This window comes from Gekko japonicus, unplaced genomic scaffold (genome assembly GCF_001447785.1).
Source record: "Gekko japonicus isolate JY-2015 unplaced genomic scaffold, Gekko_japonicus_V1.1 scaffold3223, whole genome shotgun sequence".
Taxonomy (NCBI): domain Eukaryota; kingdom Metazoa; phylum Chordata; class Lepidosauria; order Squamata; family Gekkonidae; genus Gekko; species Gekko japonicus.
In genome coordinates this window covers 154,891-171,349 of record NW_015163185.1, presented here as the reverse complement: position 1 = coordinate 171,349, position 16,459 = coordinate 154,891, and the positions used below count along the sequence as shown (strand labels likewise).

Here is a 16,459-nt window from a genome sequence, read left to right as displayed (position 1 = left end):
TAGAGTTTTTTAAGGCAAGAGATGAGCAGAGGTAGTTTGCCATTGCCTGCTTCTGCACAGCATCCCTTGAGTTCCTTGGTAGTCTCCCATCCAAGTATTAACCTGCTTAGCTTTCAAGGTTTGATGAGATCAGGCTATGCTGGGCTATTCAGGCTATTCAAAGTGTACATAGCCAAATAATGCAAGCAGCCTTCAGTTACAGTGGACTTCTGTGTGTGGCCTTTGTTTTACTGTCACTGAGCTGAGCTGAGTGCTGTAGTTACGGCTCAAGTAAGTATATATGGCGCTCCAGGATCCAGAAGTTTGATAATGAGCAAAGTTGGCAGCTTAATGGAAACACTTACCTTCCTTGACAGGTTACCACAAAATCAACCATGGAGTTCTCCATTTGAGCAGCTGCCCCCTGGATACTTGTCATTTGGATAATATTTATCCCAAGGATCCCCTCTGGCAGAAGAAGACAATCAGCAAAAGGTCAGCATTTCTGAGAAAAGAACTTTGACAGCAAAAACATACTATCTGGAAACTTACAATGGAATCCTCCTAAGAACACTTTCCTGAGAGTAAGCCCTGTTGAATACACCTAAGCAGGATTAGTAGACCTGTTTAGGGTGGCTCTCTTAGTTAATATCAGAGCTTATTTCAGTCTGAAGACTGCCAGCAAAAGGCTGCCCATTAAAGTCAATGGACTTAGAATGGTGGAACTCTGCTTAGGACATCACTGCAGTTAACATACAGTGGGCACACACACCCCAGTGCCTCTTCCCAAAGAGTAAGTGGATGCATTATAATGACTGAATATTGGAAATGTATGCGATTTCTGCCTCCTGCTGTTTAACTGTATGATCTACCCAACAGGATTAATGCACATGTCGATCTATTTCAAATGGTAACTTAGGGTTGTGAATCTAAGCACATTTAAATTAGAGACAAGGTCCATTGAAATTAATGGGGTGCAAATCTCATTTGCTGTATGAACAAAGAAATATAGTGGAAGAGCTGTAGTTCAACTGCTCTACATGTGTGATTTTTTTTTTAAAAAAGGACAACTCTGCTGAAGTGTCAGAAAGGATGTGCAAATGCAGATGACAGCCTGATGAAGTAGCAGGACACAGAACTTCTAAATAAGCACAAATGTTTATTGGCAAGTCTGCTTAGCAGAGTGCTCAGTAACATGGATTGAGGTTAGAATTGTCCCTTTACTGAAGCTACAGAACAAATAATTTTCTGAAATGTGTCCCATTACATGAAATAACAGGCACACACTGTGAGGATAAGACTTCCTTGTGCAATTAGGACAATATGACAGCGGTGTTTCCATTACACCCTGCCAAACCATGGCCTTTCCTTACTGACGGAGATCATACCTGCAATGGAGAGAGACGATTGATACTGTCCGTATCGGGTAATATGGCACCCTTCAGCAGTCCCTCTTCTGTTGGAAGTTCCATTAAACTATCAAAGCGAGGAGTTGTCACATTAGGAGCCACTTTAGTCGTTAACGCTGAATCAAGTGGAAAGGAAAGGAGTTAATGCAGATACATTTATATCAAAACATTTTGGGCAGAATTGACCAGTAACTTCTTTTGGTCTCTAGCTCAGCACCTGTCAGGGAGCTGACATATAGGGAGGACCACTGCCTGGTATTTTAACTTTCGGTTCTTACTGCCTGACAATACTCTGTGTTTTATGTGCCTGACCTTGAGTGCCTAGCTGTAACACATTCCCTGAGAACCAGGGGTCATTTCCTGCAGGAGCGCACAGGAGCGGAGCTCCGGCAGTAAAGAGCCCAGGGGGCAGGCACATGCAGCAATCCCCACCCCCTGCTCCCAGCAGCCCTCAGTCAGAGCAAGAGGAAGCCAGGTAAGTTGCAGAGCCCCCCCGACCCCAAACAGTCCAGTGGCACCTTTAAGACCTAGTTTTATTCAGGTACAAGCTCTTCCTCCTCTGCGAGGACAGATCTGCACGTTCCCCCCCCCCCATAGCTAGCAATCCAAAGCAGTCCAGTGGAGCCTGAGCGGTGGGTGTTGCCTTCTGACACACTTCCGGTGATGTCAGGGGGTGTGGCATATGCAAACAAGTTATGCTCATGAGCTCCTGCACCTCTTTTTCTACGAAATGACCCCTGCTGAGTACTATCCTGTTGCCAGGGCCCGGTACTTTGGGAGGGCTCCTCCTAATGCCTTGATTGGCTACGCACCATCAAGGTACCCCTTTGAACCCAGTATATCTCCCATCCCCGCGCCTTTTCCATTAGTCTTAACACAAATCCTGAAATGTAGATGTACTGCCAGTACTATACCAATATACTTCTGAAGAAGAGAGTTGTTGGATCTGATTGCTGTAGGAGTCTGACAGCACCTATTCATTGTAATGAGGCAGGAAAATTACCTGGTAGGATTGTGACTATTCTGAATTTTAATTGAGATTGGATGTATGTATTTCATACTATTCATCAAAGGCACATAAAATTGGGGGAGGACTGTGGCTCAGTGATAGAGCCTCTGCTTTGTATGCAGATGGCCCCAGGTTCAATCCCCAGCATCCCCAGTTAAAAGGGTTAGGGTTAGGGCAATGTGAAAGACCTTTGCCTGAGACCCCAAAGAGCCCCTGCCAGTCTGAGTACTCAGTATTGACCTTGATGGACTGAGGGTCTGATTCAGTATAAGGCAGATTCATATGTTCATCCAAATGACAGTGCTTGTTCCTCACTGGTTGGATGTGACAGTGAGACTCTTGTACAGTTTACAGTTTCTCTAAAGATTTTGTGCATAGCAAAAGATCTGTGCTTACGATTTCCCATGTCTTGTTGCAGTGCCCCTTCTACCATGCACTACGACTGAAATTTCTAAATTTTATTTTAGCTCAATTAGAAGAATATCCTGATTGCCTAAAGATCCTTATTCTTCTTGATAACCCAAACCTTGAGATAATGGAAACTGTTGCTAAATTTCTTCTTGGTGCCATTTCTTTGTTGTTCAGTCGCACAGTCGAGTCCGACTCTTCGCGACCCCATTTCTATTCGCCCTTTATTTAATTGATGGATATACTTAATTGGTAATTCCTCATTTCTGTATTTTGCAAGTATTATTCTATGCTGTGGAGTTTTGGGGGGTTTTTTTTGTACATGGGTTTGCAAGGGTTACATGCCAATAAAGGTAACTGGATTGATTGATTTAATCAAAGCCAATAATGATTTAATCAATGCCAATAAAGGTAACTGGATTGATTGATTTAATCAAAGCCATGCAGGGGTCGTAGTTTAGTTTAATGGCAGGTTGGTAGGTATAAGGACTTCAAAACTCATTGAGGTAAGGCAGGAAAAATTTTCAGAGCCAATATATGACACAATAAAAATGTGTACTTCAACTTACCCATTAGCAGGGGGAGAGTTTTTTAAACATACGGTGGTCTCTCTGCCTACTTGGTTAGCTGTGTTTCTGATGTTGGGTGACTTACTACTCCTTTCAGGGGTTTTTCTTATTGGAAGGCTTGTATGAGCAAGGGGCAGGGAAGGTGAAAATGTGCTTAGGCATGGGCCATACGTATTGTCTTGCCTGGCTCTTCCAGCCAGGGTGTTAAATGCAGAAGAAATAGCAAATCTTAATCTGTTGGAGATGCTGAACCATTTGCTAATTACTGCTACAAATCTGAATTGTTAATAGAATTGACCAGTTCCCTTACTTTACACTGATCCACAGACTCTTACCTGGGAAGGTGGGGAATGGTGGAGGAGGTGTCACAGGTCCACAAGGGGCAGGTATAATAGCTTCAACAGTCAAGTTAAGGCTGAAATTTCCCACGAGTGTATATGTGTGCATTGAAACAGGATCACTGAAAACAAAAGAGCCACTGCCATCTCCAAAATCCCAGTGGTAGGAAACAACAGAGTGGTTCAGGTAGTGGCTGGGGTCATGAACACGGACTTCAAATGTAATAGGGATGTCCTTGATGAAGATATGGTCTGAAGCATTGCGATCATTCTTCTGAGTCATGGTCACATGTAAGGGGATAGTATCTGCATATAAAATAAAGTCAAAAGAAAGATTCAGACTACGGCTGAACCGAAAATAGATACTTTCATAAGAATCTTTCATAGTTGTGGAAGGAACTGACATTATCCTTGCTAACACAGGTTCTCAAACCTTCATCCAGCTATAGACCCACAAACCATTTCTTCAGCCAGGCAAACTGAACTTATTTGTTTTCTCCAGCCCATGCTGGAGAAGAAACTGGTGAAATGCACTCTGTGAAGAGAATCAACTTAAACATCCCTCTCCCACTGTCAAGTCTCTCCATGTAGTGCTTAGTGGGAACCTGTCAGCCCCAGTGGTTATTCTCTGAGAAAGATTCAAGCAGTCAGCCACAATCCGTGTGGTTGTTCGTGACTGAAACATTCTCAAGGACAACTGCTGTGGATAAATGGCTGACATAGGGCTGGGAGAACAAGTATATTCCAGTGCCTGTCACATCCATAGAGGGGTTTTTTTGGAATTTTTAATGTTTGTGTGCGTATGTGTGTGTGAGAGAGAGAGAGAGAGAGAAAGAGAGAGAGAGAGAGAGAGAGAGAGCGCGCACCTGGAAGTCATGGTGACCTCTGGTGACTAACCCCTAGTGGGGGCCTGGAGGATATTCAGAGAGGTGGCTGAATAAAGCCTGCCCCTGTCCTCCGACTGCTGGTATTTCAAGGAGGTCTCTCATCGAAGTACTTGCCAGAGACAACCCTGCTTAGCTTCTGAGATCTGACGAGATCAGGCTTGCCTGGGCTATCCAGGTCAGGGCCCCCATTGTGCCCATGTTGAACCTCTAGGGTAAACAGTACAGATTTGCCAAGCTACGATTTAACCTTCCCCACTCACCTGTTACCACATAAACAGCACTTGCAGTTGTTACTGGTACATATGACCGAAAACCTCTTCTGTAAATTGATACTTCCATAATGTGGCTGCCAAGAGTGATATTTGTTGTGTTAATGGAAACAATGGCTGAAGAGCCTCCTGTCTTTTGGTAGTACTGCCCTGTGAAAAGATGAAAAGGTGGGGCAATAGTACTATTGCTCTGAGTACTATTCCTCTTTGTCTTCGGAAAAGGTCACATGAACACTAATTTTTACTAAATATCCTTCACAAAAATATTGATGAAAGCACAGGTCTTCTGACGTGAACACTTATCTGCAGTCTTCCTGTCCCCACTCAGCAATCCTTTGCCATCTAATTCCAGTGTGGTGTAGTGTCTAGGGTGCCGAACTAGGAACTGGGATATCCAGGTGCGAATCCTGCACAACTACAGCAGGTCACTTCCATGTGTCAAAAATGTGTCATGCCAGTTTTTCTTTTAAATTTGAACTGTTCTCCTATAACCATAATATGCACCTAGGAGAGCTATAACTGTATGCATCTGATAAAGTGAGCTCTGACTTACTGAAGCTAAATAAAGCTGGAATAAATGTTATTATCCTTTAAGGTGCAACTGGATTCGAGTTTTATTTGAGAGAGTTGCACATTTTTAAAAATCTTCCTTCTAAAATTTAGAGAATTCGATAAAACAACTTATGTATTCTCAAAGCAGTTCTGAACTGACCTCTCACAAAACTGTGGATAAATTTCTCTTAGAGAATCCTTAATAGTGAACATTAAGGAAATTAATATAGGACTTTGCACTTTTAAAAGTGCCAAATATAATAGAATAATACTAAAAAGACATGCTAATTTATTGGACTGACCAAGTGTATGAAACATATACACGAAGTTTCTTCTCCTCCAGTCATGATGGTGTGGGAAAGGTCTTCCATCAGGGAACATATTGTGGCTGCTGTTGTGTGTGCAGTTCTATGACAAACTACAACCACTCATTCATGCTTTTTGATCACAAAGTTCAGTATTTAGTTATAAGCTTTATGGGGGGAAATGTAGTTTCACTTGATATGGAAACAATACTATATGGAAGGAATTCACACCAGGACACTCATCAGTAATATCTCCACACAGCTGTAGTGTCTCTGTGGAAAGAAGGTTGTGGCAGATCACTTACTCCTTCATCCATCCCACTTCTGTTAATTTCAAAGGAGAATTTTGTAGCTGTCCATCTATTAATTTCTATTTAAATATGACAATATTTCCCCCTATATGTGTATACTCACTCAAATTTAAAAGGAAGGGGGGAAATCCCTAGAGTCTATTGCTGGTCTGAATGGGGAATAAAAATGTGGAGTGTAGCTATTACTTACTATTTTTGCAGTTTCTATCATATATGATGTTGCTGTCATTGTCTTCTTTTTGGCATCTGGGGAACTTCAGATTCACACTGAAGGTCACATTGGATCCCACCAGAGCTGGGCTATCACTGGTCAAACTTGCCAGGACCTTCCCCCCTGAGGAGGTTAAAATTGTATTTAAATGATATGCATGGTCCATTAAACATTTTACAACACTTTTCCAAAATGCTCAGAATACTTCACATTCATTATCTTAATGAACAACCCTGTAATGTGGACCAGTATTATTATCCCCATGTTACAGAAAAGGGATAAGGAGGGACTATGAGATGAAGGGCTTATGCACCTGAGAGCCAATGCTCAGGGTTGAAATCCTCCAGGTGGTGCCTGGAAGTCTCCTAGAATTACAACTAATATCCACACTACAAAGATCAGTTCCCTTGTGGAACATGTGGAACAGCTGTGTCCATGGCATTGGACCCCAGCTGAGGTCCCTTCCTTCCCTCAACCATGCCCTTCCCCAAATATTCAGGAATTTCCTGACTCAGAACTAGCGATCCTAAAATCGGTTCAGGGTTCAGGAGGCTGTGCTCTAGGTACCATATGCCAGTGAAAGTCTTCACTGTGGTAGAACTCACTGTCAAGAGATACTTACCAGCCCAGTGCTTAAAGTCTTGCAGAAGTTAAAATGTTTATTTTTAAAGCAGATATTTGTCTTGCAGAATTCAAAATGCTTTTTTTAAAAAGCAGGCATTAGATTAGATTTGATCTGGATTCATTTTAATGTTACTTTTCTTTTTCTTGATATTGCTATTCGTTTTTAATTGTCATTTTACTTATTTTTATATTGTCACCTTATGTTTTCATTAGGGAAATAAAGATGGAGCAGAAATTGAGCAAAAATAAGTTAAAAAATTTGAAAGGGAATGCCAGTACATAATGCTCATGGCTGTCAGGCCCTATGACCAGTTTGCTCTTTGCATGATTGATCCATATCAACAGGAATAGCTGCACAGGCTGAAAAAGAAACTCCATGCATGTGGACTGGGCCAATAGATGCTAACCAGCAGACAGACTCAATCTGTCAATCCCACTCAATCAAGGGAGCCACCGCCCTTAGTTTGCAAGACCTGAGAATGGATGTTAACCATAGGACATTTTGGAGGACAGTAATTCTTACAGTAGCTCCTGTAAGAAGAGCTCTGTAAGCTCTTGGAGGATTGGCTACATTAGGGGTGTGTGGCCTAATATGCAAAGGAGTTCCTGCTACAAAAAGAGCCCTGCTAGGGTCGCCATAAATTGGAAGCAACGTGACAGCACTTAACCCACACAGCAGACAGACTGACCCATATTAACATCTAGTGCAGCTTCCCAAAAGGAAAAGTTTCAGCCAAGCAGACCAATTGATCTGGAAACCACAACTAATTTCAGAATAGAAACAAGATTTCAATGCAAAACTCATAAATTTTAAAAAAGAAATAAGCCCATATATTGGCAGGTGGTGTATATAATTGCAGTCCCATGGAAATAATGCAAGAACACCCCCTCTGTTTGTCTCTCTGAAGAACGTTTCAGAGGCAGATGTGGGTGCCCTGCAAATGTACTGTCCTGCCTCTGCTGGTTTTGTGCTGGATGCTGCTGCTGCTGCTGTGGTCCAAACAGGCTAGGGCTTGGCATCCAGGAACTCCTTTGAGAATGCCTTTACTGCACTTTGTCTTGGCATCCAGGAACTCCTTTGAGAATGCTTTTACTGCATTTAACTCCCCTCCCCATTTTTAATAGTACCTCTGTTATAAATAAAAGCCAATTTAATTTCACCAAAAAGAAGCACATTTTTTCTGGCTTGGCTTCTGCGGGCATTATATTGTCTGTATTGCTATACTGTCACATGCAGTTGTTTTCGCATAAACGCACTATAATAAAAAGTAATACCAAGCTACTGATCTCTGTGATTCAACACGGCTTGTATAAGTCCTACCTTTCCAGCAGTTCTCCCATCTGGCATCCCCGTCTTCCCAGTAAGGGTAAAGCTTTTCATTCCAGTTATTGTGATCCGAAGACCAACCACTGAGCCTCCTATGGAATGTGATATGGGAAGAAGCTCTGCCTCGAGTCATCACATCCCGAAATCCTGAAAAGCAAAGCAAACAGTTTATCACTGTGTTCTTATGATCCTGTTGTCTTTTTTCCATTCACTTAAGGGGCATACAACACACGATGCCAGATTTTCTGATTGGAACTCCAGATGTGCAGTTTGGCCTAAAAAGCATGGATCAAGACCATAGCACTGGATAAATGAAAGTTAATTCTTCCCTGTGCACCATTGCTTTGATCTGCAACCCCCTCTGGATTGCATTTAACACTGCAGGGGAAAAGACAGGTATTTGTACTGGGCCTGTCTTTCCCCCTTACTAGGAACATAAAGCAACCTAATCCAGCCATTTTAACTGGAGAGATGCTGCCAGGAAGGAAGAATTTACCCCCTCCCTCAGCATCACAAGCCCAAAGCATATCAGCCCCCTCATCACAGCTGAACACATCTTAGTAAGGCCAAACGCATCTGCAGTTCTAGCCACAGAACTCCAGGATCACATGTAGCATCACATCGCCTTACTTTTTGGTGTCAATGTATGGGACTTCAGAAACACAAAGAAAGCACATGACTAAACCATGACCCTTTGATATTTCCCCATAGCCTATGGCATGTTCAAAAGCTACAGAAAGGACCTTTGTAATATAAAGGCACATGAATGAACACTCTCTCATCCTTTATTTACTTGTCTTTTTCATTCTCAGAAACACTTTTTGAATGCTTTCGTTGGCTTGTAAATGAGTAACAGTTGCTATAAATCGGTAACAGCTGGATACTTGCAGGAGCATTATAGAATGCTGCTAGGAAGCTTCAAGAATGCGTGTTTGGCATGCCCAGGCATGTATCACAACAAATTTTGCATAGTTTGGATGACTGAAATAATAGGATGTACCACGGCAGCTCAGATTCATACCAAGAAACAAATTATGGCTGTAATCTTTGCTTGAAATGTATGAGTCCTTGGACAGGCGGCAGTCTTTTATACACCTGCCTCAAGGCACATGTGACTAATTCAATGATTTAGAGTTTGTTTGGAAAGGCACACTAGCTTTTATTGTTCACATCCAGTCTTGCAACTCTTCCCTGGAGGTTAGTAGTCACTCAAAGCATAGCACATTGATGGATGGAGGACTCTTTCTCTTTCCTGTCTGCTTGTCTAACTCAATCTGGAAGGAGGCGCTCTCTCTCTCTCTCATCTGTCTCTTGTCTGTCTGTCTGTCTCTCTCTCTCATCCTTTATATCAAGACAAGCAGCCTAAGAGCTGGCAGACATACTGCACCCCTCTTCTGGCTGCCATTGTGGTTTTGTTCAGTGTGAGAGACTGTGAAAAATCTTAGGGGTGTTTTGGAGATGGTTGATAGTTAATTGCTGTCACTAATTGTAATTTATTTATAAGAAATGATTAGTGCTGAATATTAATATATATGAGTACAAAGGTTGTTTGTATTGTGTAGGAACTTTGGCATATTCAATTAGGGGGTCCTAGTTGTGAAAGCCTGTGTTGAATACGAGACTCAAGGCAGCAGGTGAACAGTGATAACAGCTTTATTCATAAGTCAGAAGAAATCAAGAACGAGACAAAAACAGAGCAACAAGCTCTCTTTTAAACAGTCCGGGCTTAGGTAGCCACGCCCACAAGTCAGCTAACAACCAATCACTATTTACAAATAAGGTCCAATTAGAGTGCTTCCCTCCAGAACATTGCGCAGCTCTGATTGGTGTATTTACAATCCTGGTTTAGAACTCAAGCTTAACATAGGTTTCAATACACAACAGCCTGGCTACAATTTTCGTTTAAAAGAGAGCCATGTAGCTACAAACCCAGTTAGAAATGCACTGAAAAACAGAGCAACAGGCTCTCTTTTAAACAGTCCGGGCTTAGGTAGCCATGCCCACAAGTCAGCTAACAACCAATCACTATTTACAAATAAGGTCCAATCAGAGTGCTTCCCTCCAGAACATTGCACAGCTCTGATTGGTGTATTTACAATCCTGGTTTAGAACTCAAGCTTAACATAGGTTTCAACACACAACAGCCTGGCTACAATTTTTGTTTAAAAGAGAGCCATGTAGCTACAAAACCAGTTAGAAATGCACTAGGCATCTGTAGGAGGCCTTGGGTCAAGATGCTTCAAAATATACCTGAGGGTTACCTGTTCTCTAGGTAGAGAAAAAATCAGTAGCGATCACAGAAATGTGTATACTGGAACATGACAACTAACTGAACAGGCCTCAACTAGGCTTGCTAGTTCCCTACTCCCAGTGGGAGTGCCGCTGCCACTCAATTGGTCGATGGAGGCAAAATTGGGGAACACCAGTGGTGTCCTAATGTGCTGCTGTCACGCCCTGTGCTCCTGGAAGTGATGTCAGTGCATCACTGGGGGATGCTGGGGATGCTCTGGAACTTGGGCAAAACTCAGACCCATAGAACCATAGAGTTTTGCCCAAATGCCAGAGTGTCTCCAGTGTCCCCCGGTGACACACTGATGTCACTTCCAAGAGCACAGGGAGTGACAGCAGCACATCACTGGTGAGGGCCCCCACGGGTTGCCAAGCCAACCTGGCAGCCCTAGCTTCAACTTGGCCTCAGTAACTCCTCCAGTAAGCATCACAAGACTAGAGCCTCTCTTTTCTAGAGAGCTTTAAAGTGACAACACTAATAAACCACAAGAGTATACATAAGGATATAAGAACATAAGAGAAGCCAATGTTGGATCAGGCCAATGGCCCATCCAGTCCAACACTCTGTCACACAGTGGCCAAAAATACCAGGTGATATCAGGAGGTCCACCAGTGGGGCCATTACCTATGCCATTGCATGATAACTTGGCCTCAGTAACTCCTACAGTAAGCATCACTAGAGCCTCTCTTTTCTAGAGAGCTTTAAAGTGACAACACCAATAAACCACAAGAGTATACATAAGAATATAAGAACATAAGAGAAGCCAATGTTGGATCAGGCCAATGGCCCATCCAGTCCAACACTCTGTCACACAGTGGCCAAAAATACCAGGTGATATCAGGAGGTCCACCAGTGGGGCCATTTACTTATGCCATTGCACGGATCAGGAGGTCCACCAGTGGGGCCATTACCTATGCCATTGCATGATACCCTTTTATGTGATGCTTCAGTAAGGGTAGTATATGAAACCCACTGACCATACAACAAATGGAAGCACAGTGGATGGTTTACATGGATTTGCAGAGAGCAACAAGTGGTAGGCTTGCTGTGGTCCATCACTTTTTAAAAAATCCTGCCCATCATTTACTCCAGCATTCAAGCTGTACAACACAGAAATGTAAAACCTCCAAACCACTAAAAAAAAAGCCGCAGTACATATAGTTTTATAAGAAAGGGATTGAGGGAATTGAGGCAGGGGAATTGTGTTGTTTTCCTGTAATAATAATGTAACAAATGGCATACATCAGGTGGTGCTCATGCCGCCACACACAGAACTGCACATACATCAGCAATTAATGAGATGCTTGGCAGTGTTAGCAGTGGGACAGGGGCAGGGACGATGTTTCCCAGGCATAATATATGGCAGAAAATAAAGTAGACTTGATCTATAGGAATGCCTTGAGGGAAACTCACAGACTTTGCACTACAAATCAAAGCTGAATACGCTCCCAGTGTATTGAAAACAAACAGTGCAGGGTACAGAATGGCTGGCAATGTGACCCTGCTCTCCCATCTGCATAAATATTTCTGTGATCTACTTTGCAGGTTTATTTTAAGACTTAGAGGATTGGTAAACCTTTTTTCATACTGAAATCCTACTTTCCCCCAACCCTTTCTTCAGAGTTACCAACCTCCAGGTGGGTCCCGGAGTTTTCCTAGATTATACTAATCTAAATCTCCAGATTACAGAGTTTAGCTCCCTTCCCTCCCCAAAGTCCACCCTTCCTGGGCACTGCCCTAGAATTTCCCAGTCTGCAGCTGGCAAGCCCACCTTTCCCCAATCCCCCTTTTTAGGAATGGGTTGTGTATGTGAGAGAGAAAGAACGGGATAAGTGTTAAAGCAGGAGGTGTCAGCAGATCATTGGGGCATGGAAAGGAGAACACTGAGACAGCATTCAGAAACCAAAACAGGCTTCAAATGGAACAAGATTGTGTACCCCCCCCCAAAACTGGCTGCTGATTTTGTTTTGTCCTTACTGCCAGTATTCACCCTGGGATTAATGGCGGCAGCACACACTGCTGATTCCCTTAGGGATTGCGCCAAATCCCTGCTGGCTGCAGTACAAACAGGTCAGAGGAAGACATTTGGCGGAAATGCATGGGGGTCACATTACCTTTTTCTCACTGCTTTCACTTCCCTGCTTCTGCTCTCGACTACACTATCCTTCAGGGTGTCCAGGTGAGACTTTCTTGTTGGCTTGTTTAACACACTCGCATATATGCAGATTACAAAGAATTTTACCTTCAAATAATATATATATTTTATTGCATAGCTTCTTGTGACAAAACTCCTAACTGCATCATCTGACGCTCTGGATGAAAGCCCAAGAAAAAAATTCTTTTGAATTCCTTACTTATTTTAATTAAAGCATAAGGCGCTTCATGAAGTGGCCTTGCTTGTGCCAGCCTCAACAACAAACCCTCTGTTTGAAAAGGCTGCTTGAGATTTTCCCCATGTTATGAAAGAGAAGCATTAAAATAAAAACATGCACCAGTTGAGGCACAAATTGCTACCAGATGAAAAGAAGCTTCCTCTATCAAAGCGTTCACTTTAACCGGAAGTATTTTTGAAGGAGTCTACATTTCCTACACTTCTAACCCTATGCAATATACATTGCCACAGGAGGTGGCGGCAGCTACAAGCATGGATGGCTTCAAGAGGGAATTAGATAAGCATATGGAGCAGAGGTCCATCAGTCGCTATTAGTCACAAGGTATAGATTGGAACTCTCAGTCTGGGACAAGTGATGCTCTGTATTCTTGGTGCTTGGGGGGGCAACAGTGGGAGGGTTCTAGTGTCCTGGCCCCACTGCTGGACCTCCTGATGGCACCTGGTATTTTTGGCCACTGTATGGGTCATTGGCCTGATGCAACATTGGCTTCTCTTATGTTCTTACGTAATATTATACCCTTTTCTTCCTGGAGTAATTGCCTGCCTCCACTTCTGTGCACACAGTAGTCCTTTTCAGACCTTCTACAGTGATAGAAAGAATGCATGGGGTGGGGTGGGAGTGAAAAAAATCATGGTGGCATACTCTGCCCTCCCCCCAGTTGAGATGTGTACACACAGAGCCTCTGCACATATACATGCAAATGTTATCTCAAAGAAACTGAGAAAGTATACACATAGGACGGGGGGGAAGCTAATAAGTAATGTGGATCCGTGGTGGAAAATGCCATTCAAGTCACAGCTGACATATGGCAACCCCATAGGGTTTTCAAGCAAAGAACACTGAAAAGGGAGCAAAAAGTATTCAAAATCCCAATCCAACCTTGATGAGACAGTAAATCATCTTGAACCATGAGTTAAAAATAGCTCAGAGAAGATTAGCTGTCATCATACTTAATTTCACCCAGATATTCCATATATCCTTCTTTCTGTATTACTAGAATACAGGGAGAATGTTTCTCTTATCAAACCCCATATGGGTTAATAAATTGTTTCATTTCATTTGTAAGGGTACTTCCATATTTCCCCCCCTCAAAGCACAATGACTAGGTGTGGAATTTAAAGTAGAAAAGTGGCAAAAGGGTATGGTTGTCAGCTGGAGATTTGGGAGGGGGGGTGGAGGCTGAGGAGGGCAGGATTTGGGGAGGGGAGGGACTTTAATGGGCTACAATGCCATAGAGCCCACCTTCCAAAGCATCTGTTTGTTCCAGGTGAAGTGATCTCTGTCTCCAGGAGATCAGTTGTAATCCCAGGAGACCTCCAGCTGCTCCCTGGAGGTTGGCAACCCTACAAAAGGGCACGAGGATTCCTTCCTTCAACCTTCTGTTTTCCTGCTCCTTCCCTGAGAGCCTCCCCCCTCCCATTTAAATGGTATGCTTGTCCTGGCTTGTGAACATGTTTTGAGCCCCATGGGGGGGGGGGGCTTGAGGACTAATTTGCAGCAGAAAAATGGGGAGTTGGCAAAAAAGAAGAAGAAGAAAAAGAAGAAGAGATTGGATTTATACCCTGCCCTTCACTACCCAAAGAGCGGCTTACAAACTCCTTTCCCTTCCCCTCCCCACAACAGACACCCTGTGAGGTAGTTGGGGCTGAGAGCTCTGACAGAAGCTGCTCTTTTTCATGGACAGCTCTTATTAGAACTATGGCTTGCCCAAGGTCATCCAGCCAGGTGCAAGTGGAGGAGTGGGGAATCAAGCCTGGTTTTCCCAGATTAGAGTCTGCGCACTTAACCACTACACCAAACTGGCTCTCCAATGGAATTGGCACCCATTTCTGCTTCCTCTTTGCTTTACGTTTCCCCCTTCTACCATGGGCTTTGCTTTTTAAAAGTGTTGTTGGGGCACATTCACACAGATTAGCATGTAACATGTAACTAATACCTTTGTATGTGCCCTGTCTGTCACAGAGGCCACTGCTTCTGAAGTGGTCTGTTCCATCCAAAGAGGTGTGAAAGTGTGACTTAGGGATGCCACCTGAGCAGCTAAACTGGCCTGACTGACTGTTTTGGTGGATTCACAAAGGTGAAGCTTTTCATAATCTGGAAAAAAGCATGGTCTAATGTGTGAAAATCAAAGCTAAAGACAAGAGGTGGAAGCCAATAAAAATCTAGCAATTTCCCTGATTTAGTTTGGGGTTGTCATCCTTTTCTGGAAAGACTTTTTGTGTTTTTAACAGCTGGATGACAGGCAGAAATTCAAAAGCTGAAGTATCATAGGGGAAAAACCATGCCTGTTGAATTATTGCTTGGCTTGGAGCTGTTTAAAAGTCACAGGAGTTCTCCCGGAATGAAAAGATGGCAACAGTACTTCATAATCAACTGCATTAGTAATTGTTCATAGGTTTACCATAGAAGAATGATTCCCATCCTTTCCAACTGCATCTCCCCATTTTAAGCCCTTTTGAACCTTCCTTCTACTGTTTTCTCATGGTAATCGCAAGCTGCTTGGGGCAAGAACCTGACTGTTGTTACATATACAGCTCTACCATACCGTGCAAACTGTGGACTCTATACAAATCAGTCCTTATCAGTGGAATATGGGATGTTGGAAGGAAGCATATGGATCTGGATCTCTATCTCTTATTCCCTTGCTACGTATCCACAGGTGCAGATACATGTCCAGTATTATGAAGTCTGAAAAATGTAAGGGAGGGCAGCATCAGAAACAAAACCCACTTAACACTGCATACACTATGCATGGTAGTATTCCCATGTTAAACTACTTCAGAAGAACTCATAATCTGCCAGGTTTCATATACAAGATCACAAATATGATTCTTTTACAATTGTCAACTTTGCCAGCTTTCTTACTGGCCCTTGTTCCTGTGCCTTTAGCAGCACCTTACCCTGCATGTTAGCAGGTTGTCATGTTTACCTGTATGCCCTGAAAAGCTTCACCTGTCAATTTCTGCAGATCAAGCTATTGTTAAGGGCAGAAGAGCAAGCCAGGCCAGGGTCTTCTGGTCAGTTGGCACCAAAGGGATGTCCTGAGGCAATCAAAAGGGGGAGATAAGGCACTCACGTTTGGTGGCAGCGGCAGGTACAACTTCTTCAACCACAAGCAAGCATCCAAGAAGGCAGAGGAAACAAGCCCACTTCATGATAGTATAAGTACAACCGGACTCACGGACCACAAATCTTTCTTGGGTCAGCTTGTTGTTTTCCTGGACCTCTTTTGAGTTGAGCTGGGGATAATGTTTCACTGCTGCCCTCCTCCCCTCTGATTAAATTTAGGCCCTTGGGCTCATCATGTGATGGCATTAAGGAGGGATGCATGATTTTGTGTCTTCGGCCCTCCTTTTCCCAGCTCATGTGCTTATGACTCATTCCTCTGACTTTCAGCATCCACTGGGATTTTTTTTCTTTAAACAGCTTGGCTGAGGCACTTAGGCCTTTTGTCTCTCAGGTACTTCTGGGGTAATTTTGCACAGATGTTTATTTTGCACCAAGACACGAATTCATGCAGGAGAGGAGGGATGAGTGGCTTCTCTTTTATAGGCAGGGGACTGCCCCTCTTTTTCGGA

At 43.2% G+C, this 16,459-nt stretch overlaps 1 protein-coding gene across 1 annotated transcript; it reads right to left on the bottom strand.

Moving 5' to 3' along the window:
* Positions 1–344: 344 nt before the first annotated feature.
* Positions 345–16,106, bottom strand: GPNMB (glycoprotein (transmembrane) nmb; the record flags this gene model as incomplete). Its single annotated transcript, XM_015407112.1, is given in 9 exon segments — positions 345–447; positions 1,368–1,437; positions 1,440–1,504; positions 3,710–4,018; positions 4,860–5,018; positions 5,723–5,828; positions 6,111–6,370; positions 8,193–8,345; positions 15,958–16,106. Coding segments are annotated over 9 exon segments (1,304 nt in total), but the record flags the coding sequence as incomplete, so codon positions are not given.
* Between the last annotated feature and the right edge of the window lie 353 nt (positions 16,107–16,459).